The sequence below is a fragment of the Myotis lucifugus genome, unplaced genomic scaffold, assembly GCF_000147115.1.
Source record: "Myotis lucifugus unplaced genomic scaffold, Myoluc2.0 scaffold_160, whole genome shotgun sequence".
In the NCBI taxonomy this organism is placed as follows: Eukaryota; Metazoa; Chordata; class Mammalia; order Chiroptera; family Vespertilionidae; genus Myotis; species Myotis lucifugus.
The window spans coordinates 1,676,305-1,690,340 of record NW_005871208.1 but is presented as its reverse complement, the minus strand read 5'-3'; the positions used below and the strand labels follow the sequence as shown (position 1 = coordinate 1,690,340).

Sequence of the window (14,036 nt, the reverse complement as noted above, 5' to 3'; positions counted from 1 at the left end):
GGAATTAAATAACGTAATCAGTGCACAACTTGTGAATAAATTTTTCAAAACCACTGAGTTGTATTCTTTAAAAGGGTGAACTTTATGAGCTTTTATTTTTCTAAAAATGTTTGTAGATACATGCACACAGTATTGTCTTTTTCTGAACTGAAATTTACAGTAATTTTGCTCCTTTATTGCTGTGTGTTTCAGCATGTTTTTTAAGAATAAGAATGTTCTCTTAGCCCTAGCTGGTTTGACTCAGTGGATAGAGCATTGGCCTGCAGAGGAAGGGTCTCCGGTTTGATTCCTGTCAGGTTGCAGGCTTCATCCTGACCCCGGTCAGGGTGCATGTGGGAGGCAACCAATCGATGTGTCTCTCTCTCTGTCTCTCCCCCTCCTTTCTACTCTTTTTAAAAATCAATGGAAAAATATCTTTGGGTGAGGATTAACAAACAAACAAAAGAATGTTCTCTTAGCCCTGGCCCGTGTGGCTCAGTTGGTTGGGTATCGTCCTATGCACCAAAAGGTTGCTGGTTTGATTCCAGGTCAGGGCACATTCCTTGGTTGTGATTACAAAATCCGCATTCATAAGGTGAGTCACACTGAAATCCACAACCACATGAAATTGCACCAATGTTCCCAAATGCGGATTGGCTCTTAACCGGTTAAAAATGCTGATACCGGTTAAAAATGCAGATTTTGTAATCAAAGAAAACACAATAATTTCAAGAGAAACATTGAAAGTGCTTTATTCAAAGTAATGTCCATCGCTAGCTACACATTTCCCCCATCTTTCAGGTAATTTGTGGATACCGTCCCAATAGAACTTTTCTTGTTTTGAGGCAAACCATTCAGAGACCCAATTTTCCACTTCTTCGTATGTTTTGAAGTGCTGCTCAGAAAGTGCATGTGCCATTGATCGGAACAAATGGTAATTTGACGGAGCTGGTCACAAGGCTTCAGCAGCACCCTGACTCTCAAATTTGCTTTCTATTCTAGCATCTCATCAGAGTTTGGCCTGACCACCTCCCATATGAGTATCTGTAGCCCCAGGACACCTCCATGTGGATGAGTGTTTCTAAGAAATAGGCATTTACTTTCCCTCCAGCTTCCCCTTTCTGCACCCTAATTTCTTTCGGGGAGATGATTATTTTTCCAGTCACCCAGGCTTGAAACCCCAAGGTTATCTTTGACTCTTCCTTCTCCTCCAACGTAGGTTCCGTATGTGTTGAATTCAGTGTAATCTAGTGAGTGGCCAAGCCTGCAGCTTCCTGTATCTGTCCTTTCCTACAGACACCATCCTATTCCAGTGTGGACCACCTCTTGTCTGGTTTATGGCAACAGCCTATTACTTCGGCATCCTGCTGCTTAACACTGGTTTTTGGAGAGCATCCATTTCATCACATTTTTCTTGACACGGAATCTTTCAGTGACTTCCCATTTTCTGCAGGAAAAAAATTAGATTCCTTGGCCTGGCTGGCACTCCAGGCTCCCCATAATCTTGTGCAGCTGTGCTCCTGTATCACTCTTGCAGACCCTTCCTCCAGCCAGCTGGGCCCTTTTGCTGACCTTAGAACAAGCCATACTCCTTCCTGATGTAAGCTCATGGCATTCCTCCCCTACCCCTGCATGCCTCTCTTCCTCCTTTTCGCCAATCTCATTTCTCCTGCCCACTTTCAAGATTCAGCTCCAGTCCCACTCTGATCTTCCCCAGTCTTCAGCCTTCTCTTTTCCTGAATAATGCTTGGGGTCAGCACCCAGCCATGCCCTGGGTATAACTGTTGCGTGTGCATCTGTGTCTTCCCACTGGGACAGGGAGGCTTTCTCAGTCCCCAGCACCCTGTCATGAACACAGCTGGTGTTCGCTTCCAACAGCCACTCCCTGTTTATTGAGCACGCTCAGCCTGCATGGCACAGGGTTACACTTGTTTAACAAAATGCTTCCTCAGTGTAACCTCCTTTCCTTCCTGCTCTGGGAGAGGGCTTTAGAAATCGGGACAGTTCTGAAAAGACTGTGCGGGGCGGGATGCAGAGATTGGCCTCTGAGACCTGCCTAAACCGTTTCGCAGCCACTGGTCTCTCTCAGGCTCCCTCCCCCACCTCAGTCTCCCCGCCCCTTGCTCTTGTCTCCCTGCCAAACATATCCCAGGAACCCTATCCAGGGCCCTTTGGTTCAGGTGGAAAGCCACTCTTTCTGCTGGCTCTCTGCTCCTCTTAACCCTGATGTTAATGTGGCACGTGTTTTTGCCTTTTATCTCATCTCCCCCTTCTTCATGTCAGCTAATGATTATTCAGAGGACTTAACCTAGTGTCCCTATCCCAAATCTGTCCATTTTCTTTAGGGCAAGGTCATGGGAGTGATGTCATGGTCATGTGACTGCTGCCTGTACTCATTCCCTCTGCTTCCCTGGTACTAACATTCTGAAAAGCAAATTGTGTAACCTGCCTCCAGCTCACCGGAACAGAGACCTGAGCAGAAAAGTAAGCCTCTTGTTGCGTTAGGTGGGCAGTGGCCACTAGATTTCATCTGATCTCTGCTAACTGCCTTTTTCCCTCTCACCTGTTTCTACTGGCTTTCTCCCTGGATGCTCTCATTTGCCCTTGTCTATACATTGAAGGCCAGGACTGAGCTGCAGGACTGGGGCCTTAGGCTCCTTAAGGGGTTGGGGTTCTTGGTTAGGTCCAGGTGGGGTACGCAGGCTGAGTAGGGAATAACTCCTGCTCTGCTCACAGATTTTATCCTGATGGCTGACTCTAAACCACTCCCCTCCCTTGACTGGGACCCCGTGGCTGCAGAAGCCTTGCTTCGGGACGTGTTTGGGGTTGTTGTGGATGAAGTCATTTGGAAAGGGACCAGTGCTTCCGAGAAGGTGGGTCCTTTCTCCCTGTTCTTTCTGACCATCAACGCGGCTCAGAACTTTGCTCCCCCAACAAGACTTTTCCGCAGACTTCTCCCACTGTGTGCCTCAGGGATTATATACTGGGTCTTACTGTGTTTATTTACCCTTGTTCATGTGTTGCTTTAAAAATAGTCCTGACTTGTTGCTTTAAGTGCATGTTGGTGGTGTCTTGTGTATACTGAGATGTGGTTTGGGCAGCAGTCAATAGAGTGTCTAAGGGCTCCCAGAATTTCCCACGTCTCCCCCTAGGTCTGCGAGTGGAAGGAGCCGGAGGAGCTGAAGCAGCTGCTGGATTTGGAGCTGCGGAGCCAGGGGGAGTCAAAGGAGCAAATCCTGGAGCGGTGCCAGGCTGTGATCCGCTACAGCGTGAAGACCTGTGGGTCCTGGGTTCTGCTGGGGAGAGTGTCTGGAGTTTGTACCCAGCTCGACTCTGAGCCCCCTGTCCCCTTCTCCAGGTCACCCTCGCTTCTTCAACCAGCTCTTCTCAGGGTTGGATCCCCATGCTCTGGCCGGGCGTATTGTCACCGAGAGCCTCAACACCAGCCAGTGAGACATGCCAAGGGCCCCTCCCACCACCCCTTGGAGGATATGGGTTTGCAAAAGACATGCCTGGGGGGAGGGAAAGAAAATGATTTTTCCCCATCCCTGTTTTCTGGAAGTCTCTGCTGGCAGGGTCTTCCCCTGTGTGCCCTTTAGGTTCCCTTTCTCTAAGCTTTCTCCTGCCTCACCCTAGTTTGTTCTCATTCTTTAAAAAAATAAGTAAGTCTATTAATTGGTTTTTAGAGAAGGAGAAAGTGAGAGAGAGAAACATTGATTTGTTCCATTTATTCATGTATTCATTGGTTGATTTTTTTGTTGTTATTGTCAATCCTCACCTGAGGATATTTTTTCCATTGATTTTTTAGAGTGGAAGAGGGGGAGCAAGAAAGAGAGAGGGAGAGAAAAACATCAATGTGAGAGAGACACATTGATTGACTGCCTCCTGTACTCACCCTGAGCAGTACGTGCTCTTGACTGGGAATTGAACCCCCCCCCCAATGCTCTAACCACTGAGAAACATTGGCCAGGGCCATTGGTTGATTCTTGTATGTGCCTGAGTATCAAATTTGCAACCTTGGTGTGTTGGATGATGCTGCAATCAGCTGAGCTACCCAACCAGGGCCTGTTCTCATTCTTGCTTCCTTGGTTCTTTGTCACCAACTCCTTCCTCTCTTTGGGCCCTTCCTTCACTCCTTCTCACCCCCTGCTCTCTCTGACTCCTCTGAGAGTCTCACCTGGCCTCCTTCCCTGTCCCTTCCCCTTTCTCATTGTCCCTTCTCCTGGCAGGTACACTTATGAAATCGCCCCCGTGTTTGTACTCATGGAAGAAGAGGTGCTGAAAAAACTCCGGGCGTTGGTGGGCTGGAGCTCTGGGGATGGGGTCTTCTGCCCTGGTATGTGAGAAGGAGGGGTGTCTTTCTTTGGCCTTTTAAAGGGTTCTTCCTTCCTCACCATTCTCTTGCTCTAAGCTGGCAGGGCTTAGAGCTCTTTGTTTCCCCTCCAGCTGGGCTCTGGCCACACCAGAAAGAGGCTGCCCAATACCCTGCCTCCCCCTGTTTGCCAAACAGTCCATGGGATCAATGCTCCAGTGCCTGCTCTCTCCGGGTGGGGGCTGTCTTGGGGACAGCCCAGGATATGTAGGGGGTAGTCAGGGGATCTAGATCCCTGGGTTGTTCTGGGCTATCGTGGCATTTGTAGAGACCTGGGAGCCAATCCTTCGTGTGTTTTTTTTACCAGTTCTTCTGGGTAGAGAGGTCAAGAGGGGCAAGCTCCAGTTTTGACCCACTGTCTGTCCCTCTTGCCACCATCCCCTCCCTATGACAGGTGGCTCTATCTCCAACATGTATGCCGTGAACCTGGCCCGCTATCAGCGCTTTCCCGATTGCAAGCAGAAGGGCCTCCGGGCACTGCCACCCCTGGCCCTCTTCACAACGAAGGAGGTGGGGAAGAGGCACAGGCCTCCCCTGGGCTCCTGATTCTAACCTCTAGCCAGTGAGTCCAAGATCTGTCAGGTTCTCTGCTGCCCAGTCCCGTCTCTTCCAAGGCCAGCCTGCCCCCAATGTATGTGCTTCCTTCGAATCAGGGGCTCCCATCCACCTTGCCTTCAATTGTGGGGGAGGGAATGGAAAGGGGCAGCTAGTGAGGTGGACACAGTCCACACCCTTTCTACCTAGAGGATGGTCCTAGGCACGGGGGCGTTTGTTAGAAATGCAGAATCTCAGGCCTCACCCCAGACCTGTTGTATCTGACTCTGCATTTAATCAAAGACCCTGGCGATTTGAAGGCTCACGAATGCTTGAGAAGCCCAGTTCTACAGGATCTCACCTATTACATCTTACACTTGACTTCTATTAGTCTCTCTCTCCTCCCCATCCTCCCTGCCTCTCACCCTAGCCTGACATGCTCTCTGCCTTTCTCCACAGTGTCACTACTCCGTCAAAAAAGGAGCTGCTTTCCTGGGACTTGGCACCGACAGTGTCCGAGTGGTCAAGGCAGATGAGAGGTGACGGTCCTGTCCTTGTGGCCCTGACCGGCTTGGTGCAGCATGCCTTCCTGCTGTGAGAGGCTCTGGCCGCAGGCCCACGCCTCTGGTGGACTTCTCTTCACTCTCTGTTTCTACACAATAGTTGCTTCTGTCTCTCAGTGCTAGAGTCTCCTGCCCTGTGCCCCGAGATGTCTTAGGGAAAAGATCAACACTGTGGCCTCTGTATTGCGAACCCCACATTACCCTGCTCTCACACTTCCTGGCCTAGAGAGCAATTACTCCGTTACCCACTCGGTTTTCTTTCCCAGAGGGAAGATGATCCCTGAGGATCTGGAGAGGCAGATCAGTCTGGCCGAAGCTGAGGTGAGTGAGTGAGGGGTACGGGGTGTGGTGTGGGTGGAGCTGGGCTTGTTTTTTTCTTGGAGGATTCTTTGGGCTCTCCCTGATCAAGGCACCCTCATCCCTCTCCTTGATCTCGGTGCCTGCCTCTACTGAGAGAGCCTGAGGGCCAAGGACACTCTGCGCTCCTCTCGGGAACCTGCCGAGACCCACAGACAGGACAGGACCCTGGGAGGCAGGAGCAGGACTGAGTCACTGAGTGGAACTCCGAGACGGCACCACAGAGAGGGTGCTGGCAGCCTGAGGTGTAGGTGGAAGGTTCCTGTGAGCTGAGGGTCGGTGCAGAGAGCCTTGGGAGGATGTGTGGGCCGGTGTGAGGAGTGCAGGCTGTGCAAAGTGGGAAGGGTGGAGGCCTCCACACGGGGGCTATTGGACGGCTGCAGCCATCTTGGAGGGCATTTTGGCACTATCTATAAATTGTAAATGTATCTGTCCACTGATTCAGAGTCCCACTGCTAGGATCTATTCTATAAATCATCATCATAGTACTTAGAATTCTGTGCACTGGAGCTAAGTGTAAAATTTTTAAAAATTTAATGTCTATCAGTAGATAAATTATGATACCATATCTGTGTGTTTTGGTTTCTTCCTTTATAAGATGAGCATAATGTAGAAGTTATCACATAGGATCATTGTAAGGATTAAGTGAATTAATATATGTAAAGCATTTAGAGCCCGTGAAGCACTATACATATTGGCTACCATTATTGTTGTTATTATTGTTGGAGTACTATGTAGACATTTAAAAGAATAAAGTGGGGATATAGAGACTAACATCAAAATACCTCCACCATATATTTAAGTCTGTATATATATATAAAGTTTATATAGCAAATTGCAGTAAAGGAAGGACAGTGTGATGAGCCTATTGTTACTGGGAACAATATGAATTCATTGACATAGGGATGTTACCTCTAGTAGCAGTATGAGCAACAATTAGAACAGTAGAGTAGGCCCTGGCCAGGTAGCTCAGTTGGTTGGAGCGCCATCCTGATATACCAAGGTTTCGGGTTCAATCACCGGTCAAGGCACATACAAGAATCACCCAATGGCCCTAGCTGGTTTGGCTCAGTGGATGGAGTGTTGGCCTGCGGACTGAAGGGTCTCTGGTTTGATTCCGGTCAGGGGTACATGCCTGGGTTGCGGGCTCCATCCCCAGTAGTGGGTGTGCAGGGGGGAGCCGATCAATGATTCTCTCTCATCATTGATGTTTCTATCTCTCTCTTCCTCTCCCTTACTCTCTGAAATCAATAAAAATATATTTTTTTAAAAAAGAATCAACCAATGAATGTATAAGTGGAACAACAAATTGTTGTTTCCCCACCCCTCTCTCCCTTCCTCTCTCTCTAAAATCAATTTTAAAAAAGTGGAACAGTGGGGTATCACTTTTATTGTATAAACTTTTTGGGGTAATAGCTTTTTATTTTTTATTATTTACTTATTTATTTTTAAAATATTTTAATTGATTTATGAGAGCCTGGAGCCTGGGGATGTCCCCTGACCGGGAATCAAACCATGACCTCCTGGCTAATAGGTCAATGCTCAACCACTGAGCCATGCCGGCTGGGCCTGGGTAATAGCTTTTTTGAAAAAAATATTTTTTTTATTAATTTCAGAGAGGAAGGGTGAGGGAGAGAGATATAGAAACATCAATGATGGGAGAGAATCATTGGTTGGCTGCCTTCTGTATGCCTCCCACTGAGAATTGAGCCGGCAACCCAGGCATGTTCCCTGATCGGAAGTCGAACCATGACCTCCTGGTTCATAGGTCAATGTTCAACCACTGAGTCATGCTGGTCAGGCGGTAATAGCTTTCTTTATTAAGATAGAATTACATTCTCATGCCATACAATTTACCCACTTATAGTGTACAATTCAGTGGTTTTCAACATATTTACAGAGTTGTGCAACTATCAGTACAATAAATATTAGAATATTTTCATCACTCTCAAAAGAAACCCCATATCTTTTAGCCATCAATCTCAATATTCCCATACTTCTTTCCCATTAGGAAACCACAAATCTACGTGGTGTCTCTATGGATTTATCTATTCTGGATTTTTCATAGAAATGGAATCATCCTATACATGGTTTTTGTAATGGACTTCTTTTGCTTAGCATGTTTTCAAGGTTCATTCATATTGTAGCATGTACCAGTTCTTCATTCTTTCTTATTGCTAAATAATATCCCATTCTATAGATATATCACACTTTATTTATCAATTTCTTAGTTGATGGACATTTGGGTTATTTCTAGTTTGGGGATATTATAAGTAGTGCTGCTCTAAACATTTGTGTACAAGTTTTTATGTGAACATATTTTTTTTTTATTTCTTCTGGTTATATACCTGGTAGTGGAATGGCTAAGCCATATGGTAATTCTATATTTAACCTTCGAGGAACCACCAGACTGTTTTTCAAAGTGACTGCTCCAGTGTACAATCCCACCAGCACTGTATAAAAGGGTTCCAATTTCTCCACATCCTCACTGACACCTGTTACTTCTCTTTCTGATTATAGCTATCTTAGTGGGTGTGAAGTGGTATCTTGCTGTGGTTTTGATTAGTATTTCCCTGATGACTAATGATGTTGAGCATCCTGTCATGTGCTTATTCTTTTCCATTCTAGATATAAATCTCTTATCAGATATATGATTTGCAAATATCTTCTTCCAGTGTCTACATTGTTTTTTCACATTCTTGAGGGTGTCCTTTGAAGCACGAAAGTTTTATATTTGATGAGGTCCAATTTATTTTTTCTTTGGTTGTGTTGTTGTTTTTTAAATTGATTTCAGAGAGGAAAGGAGAGGGAGAGAGAGATAGAAACATCAATGATGAGAGAGAATCACTGATCGGCTGCCTCCTGCTCAATTGGGAATCAAGCCCGCAACCCGGGCACATGCCCTGACTGGGAATCGAACTGTGACCTCCTGGTTCATAGGTCGTAGATCAACACTCAACCACTGAGCAACTGCAGCTGGGCTCTAATTGACTTTTTAATACTGCTCTTATACCCTGCAAACTTGCTGAACTCATTTATTAATTCTAATGTGTTTTGTTGTTGTTAATCCTCACCTGAGGATATTTTTTCCATTGATTTTTAGAGAGTGGAAGGGATGGAGGGAAGGAGGGGAGAGACAGAGAGACTTGACCGGGAATCAAACAGGCAACCCTTTCAGTGCATGGCCCTATGTTCTCACCACCAAGCCACACTGGCTAAGGCTAATTCTAATAGTTGTTTTAGCGGATTCCTTAGGATTTTATAGATACAATATCATGTTATCTGTAAACAGAGATCTTTTTTTTTCCTTTTCAATCTGGTTGCCTCTTATTTTCTTTTCTTACCTAATTGCCCTGCTAGAACCTCAGTACCATGTTGAATAAAAGTGAGGAGAGTGGGTATCCTTGTCTTGTTTCTGATCTTAGGGTGAAGGCTTTTAGTCTTTCACCGTTGATTATAATGTTAGCTATGGTTTGTATTTTTTTTGTATGTTTTGTGTTTTTTATTTTAGAGACAGAGGAAGGGAGAGAGAGAGAAACATCGATGTGAGAGAAGCATTGACCAGTTGCCTCCTGTATGCACCCCAACTAGGGATCGAACCCACAACCTAGGTATGTGCCTGACCTGGAATGGAACCCACATCATTTTGGTATACGGGATAACACTCCAACAAGTGAACCAGCTGGGCTAGCTGTGGTTTCTGTAGTTGTTCTTTATCAGGTTGAGAAAGTTCCCTTCAATTTCTAGATTGTTGAGTATTTTTATCATAAAGGAGTGTTGGAATTTTCTCAAATGTTTTTCTGTTTCTATTGAGACGATCAATAGACCACATTGAGATGTGTTTTCTGCCCTTTTCCTATTGATAAGGGTATATTTGGGTATATTATTTTAATTGAATTTTGGGTATTAACCCAAGCTTGCACTCCTGGAACAAATCCCATTTTGTCATGTGTATTGTTCTGTTTATGTTGTTACTTCAGTTTGCTAGTGTCTTTTAGATTTTATATCTGTATTCATAAGAGATGTTATCTGTAGTTTTCTTGTGATGTTTTGTCTGGTTGAAGTAGCAGGTTAATACTTGCCTCATAGGATGAATTCAGGAGTGTTTCCTCCTCTCTCTCTCTCTTTTTTTTAGAAGTCAGTGAAGAACGAACTGGTATCACTTCTTTTTTAAATGTTTGGTAGAATTGATAAGTGAAGCCATTTGGGCCTGGGTTTTTCTTTGTGACATTTTTTTTTACTATTAACTCAATTTATTTTAAAAAAAAAGATATTTTTATTGATTTCAGAGAGGAAGGGAGAGGGAAAGAGAGATAGAAACATCAGTGATGAGAGAGAATCATAGACCAGCTGCCTCCTGCATGCCCTACACTGGGGATTGCCCCACAACTCGGGCATGTGACCTGACTGGGAATCAAACCGTGACCTCCTGGTTCATAGGTAACCGTGACCTCCAGGTTCATAGGTAGACGCTCAACCACTGAGCCACACCTGCTGGGTTCAATTTCTTTATAAACTTTTGTACTACTAGAAATTATAAAATATCATTTGATTTTCCAGTAAGGCATTAAAATTTTTTGAAAGAGTATGAGTTTTGGAGATAGACCACCAGACAGATCTAGGTTTGGGTTCCATCTCTGGAGCTGCAGCTTGGGGGCAGGTTTCTTCACACCTCTGAATCTCAGTGTCCTCACCTGCAAATTAAAGGGGACGGTAGTACCTTGTAAGGTTGAAAGGACCCAGGTCAGGCATGCGGAGGGTTCAGAGCTGGGCCCTAGCAACCAGGCTCTGGGTTGCTTTTTGGATGCACAGCCTCTTTCTCTCTCTGCATTTTTGCATTAGGGTGCTGTGCCGTTCCTGGTCAGTGCCACCTCTGGGACTACTGTTCTGGGGGCCTTTGATCCCCTGGAAGCAATTGCTGACGTGTGCCAGCGTCGTGGACTGTGGCTGCACGTGGACGTGAGTAGGGCTTGGGCCTGAGGGTGGGGTGGGCTGAGCTGAGGCCAAGCCCGTGCTGTTCCTTCTGCTACACAGGCTGCCTGGGGTGGAAGCGTCCTGCTGTCACAGACCCATAGACATCTCCTGGATGGGATCCAGAGGTGCCTACAGCCCCTGTTCCCTGCATCCCACTTTTCAAATGCTTGATCCATAGGATAGTCATGGTCAGGGAGCTTTGAATGGCAGTGGGCAAGGAGGTTGGTGGGAGGGGTTTGGAGAGATGGTTGACTGGGGCTGGAGTTCAGGTGGCAGACATAGCAATTCTCCCTGGCTGCTGGGCGGGGTGAGGCTGAAGCTCCTTTTACTGAGGTCTGGAAAGGGAAGGCAGCTTGACTGGGCAGCTTGAGGAAGAGCCAGCTCACCCAGCTTTGCTGTGCCCACCCCAGGGCTGACTCGGTGGCCTGGAACCCCCACAAGCTCCTCGCAGCAGGCCTGCAGTGCTCAGCTCTCCTTCTCCGTGACACCACGGTGAGCCTTCCCCAGCCCTGGCCTGGTCCCTGCTCTCACCTTAGACCTTGTCTTCTTTTCTATCCAACCTTAGAGGGGTCCTGGCCTTGCTGTGTTCTACTTACCATCCCATCTGAAGCTGAATATCTGTGGCCACCCTAACTCCCTGTAGTGGGTTCTCACTCCCCCATGGCCTGTCTTCAAGCAAAGGAAAAGTTTCCAGCTTGAAGTTGCAATTGAAGGGATCCTGGGTTGAGTCTGGGAAGAACTCTGGGTGTTAGGAGAAAACCCAGAGAAAGGGGTCTGAGTCAGCTGGCAGCTCTCCCATCAGTGCCGCCTGGTCCAGGGAAAGGAATGGGTAGACTGAGCTAAGAAAGCGCTAGAGGAAACCTGGGTGGAGAGCGTGGGGTCTGACAGTCTCTCAACCCACCCACAGAATCTGCTCAAGCGCTGCCACGGGTCCCAGGCCAGCTACCTCTTCCAGCAGGACAAGTTCTACGATGTGGCCCTGGACACGGGAGACAAGGTGGTGCAGTGTGGCCGCCGGGTGGACTGTCTGAAGTTGTGGCTCATGTGGAAGGCACAGGGCGGGCAAGGGCTGGAGCGGCGTGTCAACCAGGCCTTTGCCCTTGCCCGGTAGGAGTGGTGGGTGGTTCCAGTTCTCCTCCCCAGGTCCCTTCCCCAAAGCCTTTTGCTGCTGTCAGTGCCTCTCCAGTCATCTTCTGGGTCTCTTTTGTTTTCTTTCCCCCTCCTCCTGTGATTGCTCACTCTCCATTTGAAGATACCTGGCGGAGGAAATGAAGAAGCGGGAAGGGTTTGAGTTGGTCATGGAGGTATGACCTACCCTGTTCTCTTTGTTCCTATGTCCTCGTAGTCTGTCCTACACGCAAAGCCCTGCTGGACGCAGAGGAGCAGTGAGAGGGGACACTTTCTCAGCTCACACCTTTCTCTTCCTCATTCCTTCCAGCCAGAGTTTGTCAATGTGTGTTTCTGGTTTGTGCCTCCCAGCCTGCGGGGCAAGCAGGAGAGTCTGGATTACAGTGAAAGGCTGGCTAAGGTAGGCTTTCTCCTCCCTGGGGCTCTGGTTAACCTAGTTGAGCAAATGGATGCAGCTGGTGTGTTTCTGCCCCCTGCTGGCTGTGGGTGGCATGGCAAGTCCCTTGGCTGGTTTCCTGCTCCTGAGCTGGGGACTGAACTGGAAAACACCAACTTGTCCTCATTTCTCAGGGATGTGGATGGAGAATCGGGAATGTTTCTGGAAAGTAAGCAGAAGACAGAGAGGGCATTACAGATAAGTCGCCAGTGTACATAGACCCCTGTGCTGGGAGTTGTACTGGGAGCTCAGGTCCGGGACAGAGAGCTTTACTCACTGATACTGGGGAAAAACAACCAGCAAGGCCAGTCCAGACCTGCCTCCTGGAGCTGAGAAGATATGTCCTCCATCCCTCTGATAGGTTGGTAGTAGGTGCTGCAGATGACCTGAAAGGACAAGATTGTTCTTGCCCTTAAGGAATAATATTAGGAAAATAAGAGTTACCTATTTGAAACCAGTATGTTCAAGGAAATCCTGTAAATATGCATGTTAGATCACAGAGTACAGAGCAAAAATATTCCAGGAATTCAGAGAGGGGGAGAAGGTGTTAAGGATGACAGAGGCTTGCAGTTAGACTAAAACAGTGTTGGGAGTCAGGGAAAAGTTAGGATTTGACAGAAAATGTGCCAACCTGGAGATAAGTGAGGTAAGGAAGAAAGCAGATGGTAGAGAAGGACAAGCAGGTTGGACATGGTGGAAAAGGTGAACTGGGGACAGCGATGAGCTGCCTCCGGAAGGTGGCTGGGGCGGAGGGAAATGCACCTTGGGTAACTCACTGGCCAGGAAGTTACCTGGCCCAGCCCTCACCTGACCCCAGGCTGACACTCTCTGTATCCTTCCACAGGTGGCCCCAGTGCTCAAGGAGCGCATGGTGAAGGAGGGCTCCATGATGATCGGCTACCAGCCCCATGGGACCCGGGGCAATTTTTTCCGCTTGATCGTGGCCAACCCCGCGCTGACCCAGGCCGATATGGACTTCCTCCTCGACGAGCTGGAACGGCTAGGCCAGGACCTCTGAGTCCTCCTTTCACTGCTGGCCTTGACCCTCCTTCCTCCCCTCTGGCTCTGCGTGTCCCCTCCCTGTGTTCTCCAGACCAATCTTTTTAGGAAACAGAGTGGCCGTAATAATGTTTATATCCTTTGACCTACTAACTCTCCTCTTAAATAGGTGATATTAGGAGAATGTTTAATAAACTACAGTATATTCTTACGATGGAATGTTAGGCTGCCTTTAGAATTATGTTTACAAAAAGGGTGTTTATTGATATGAGAAAAATAATTTTAATATAATGTTGAAAACTCTGGATATAGTACTTTATATATTATAATATCTGAGCTATATTAAAACATACATAGAAAAAGACTGATGAAATAGGCCAAAATGTTAATAGTTTTACCTCAAATGGTATTACAGGCAATTTAGAAATTAACTTCTTACTCTGGCCGGTATGACTTGGTTGGGCATTGTCCCGTGCACCAAAAGGTTGCCGGTGTGATTCCTGGTAGGGGGTGTGCAGGAGGCAGCCGATCGATGTTATGCTCTCACATGAATGTTCCTCTCTCTCTCCCTCTCTAAAAAGTAAAAATAAATTTAACTTTTTTATGCCTTTTGTGCTCCCTCCTTTTATCATAAAATGAATATGCATTACTCTTACAATAGAAAAATAATAATAAAGTTAAAATTTTAACTATA

General features: G+C 47.0%; 1 protein-coding gene across 6 annotated transcripts in view; it reads left to right on the top strand.

Moving 5' to 3' along the window:
- The window catches only part of CSAD (cysteine sulfinic acid decarboxylase), a 22,660-nt gene extending 8,624 nt beyond the window's left edge, over positions 1–14,036 (top strand). Inside the window, exons 1-15 of one of the 6 annotated variants that reach the window (XM_023759638.1) lie at positions 2,329–2,463; positions 2,716–2,852; positions 3,132–3,258; positions 3,338–3,428; positions 4,209–4,315; positions 4,746–4,861; positions 5,345–5,424; positions 5,715–5,769; positions 10,648–10,764; positions 10,840–10,904; positions 11,190–11,271; positions 11,687–11,886; positions 12,032–12,083; positions 12,222–12,307; positions 13,188–14,036. In XM_023759638.1, the coding sequence (XP_023615406.1) occupies positions 2,727–2,852; positions 3,132–3,258; positions 3,338–3,428; positions 4,209–4,315; positions 4,746–4,861; positions 5,345–5,424; positions 5,715–5,769; positions 10,648–10,764; positions 10,840–10,904; positions 11,190–11,271; positions 11,687–11,886; positions 12,032–12,083; positions 12,222–12,307; positions 13,188–13,218 (1,335 nt within the window). In that variant the 5' untranslated portion in view covers positions 2,329–2,463; positions 2,716–2,726 and the 3' untranslated portion in view covers positions 13,219–14,036. The other 5 variants (XM_014461768.2, XM_014461770.2, XM_023759637.1 and 2 more) reach the window with 5 other exon arrangements.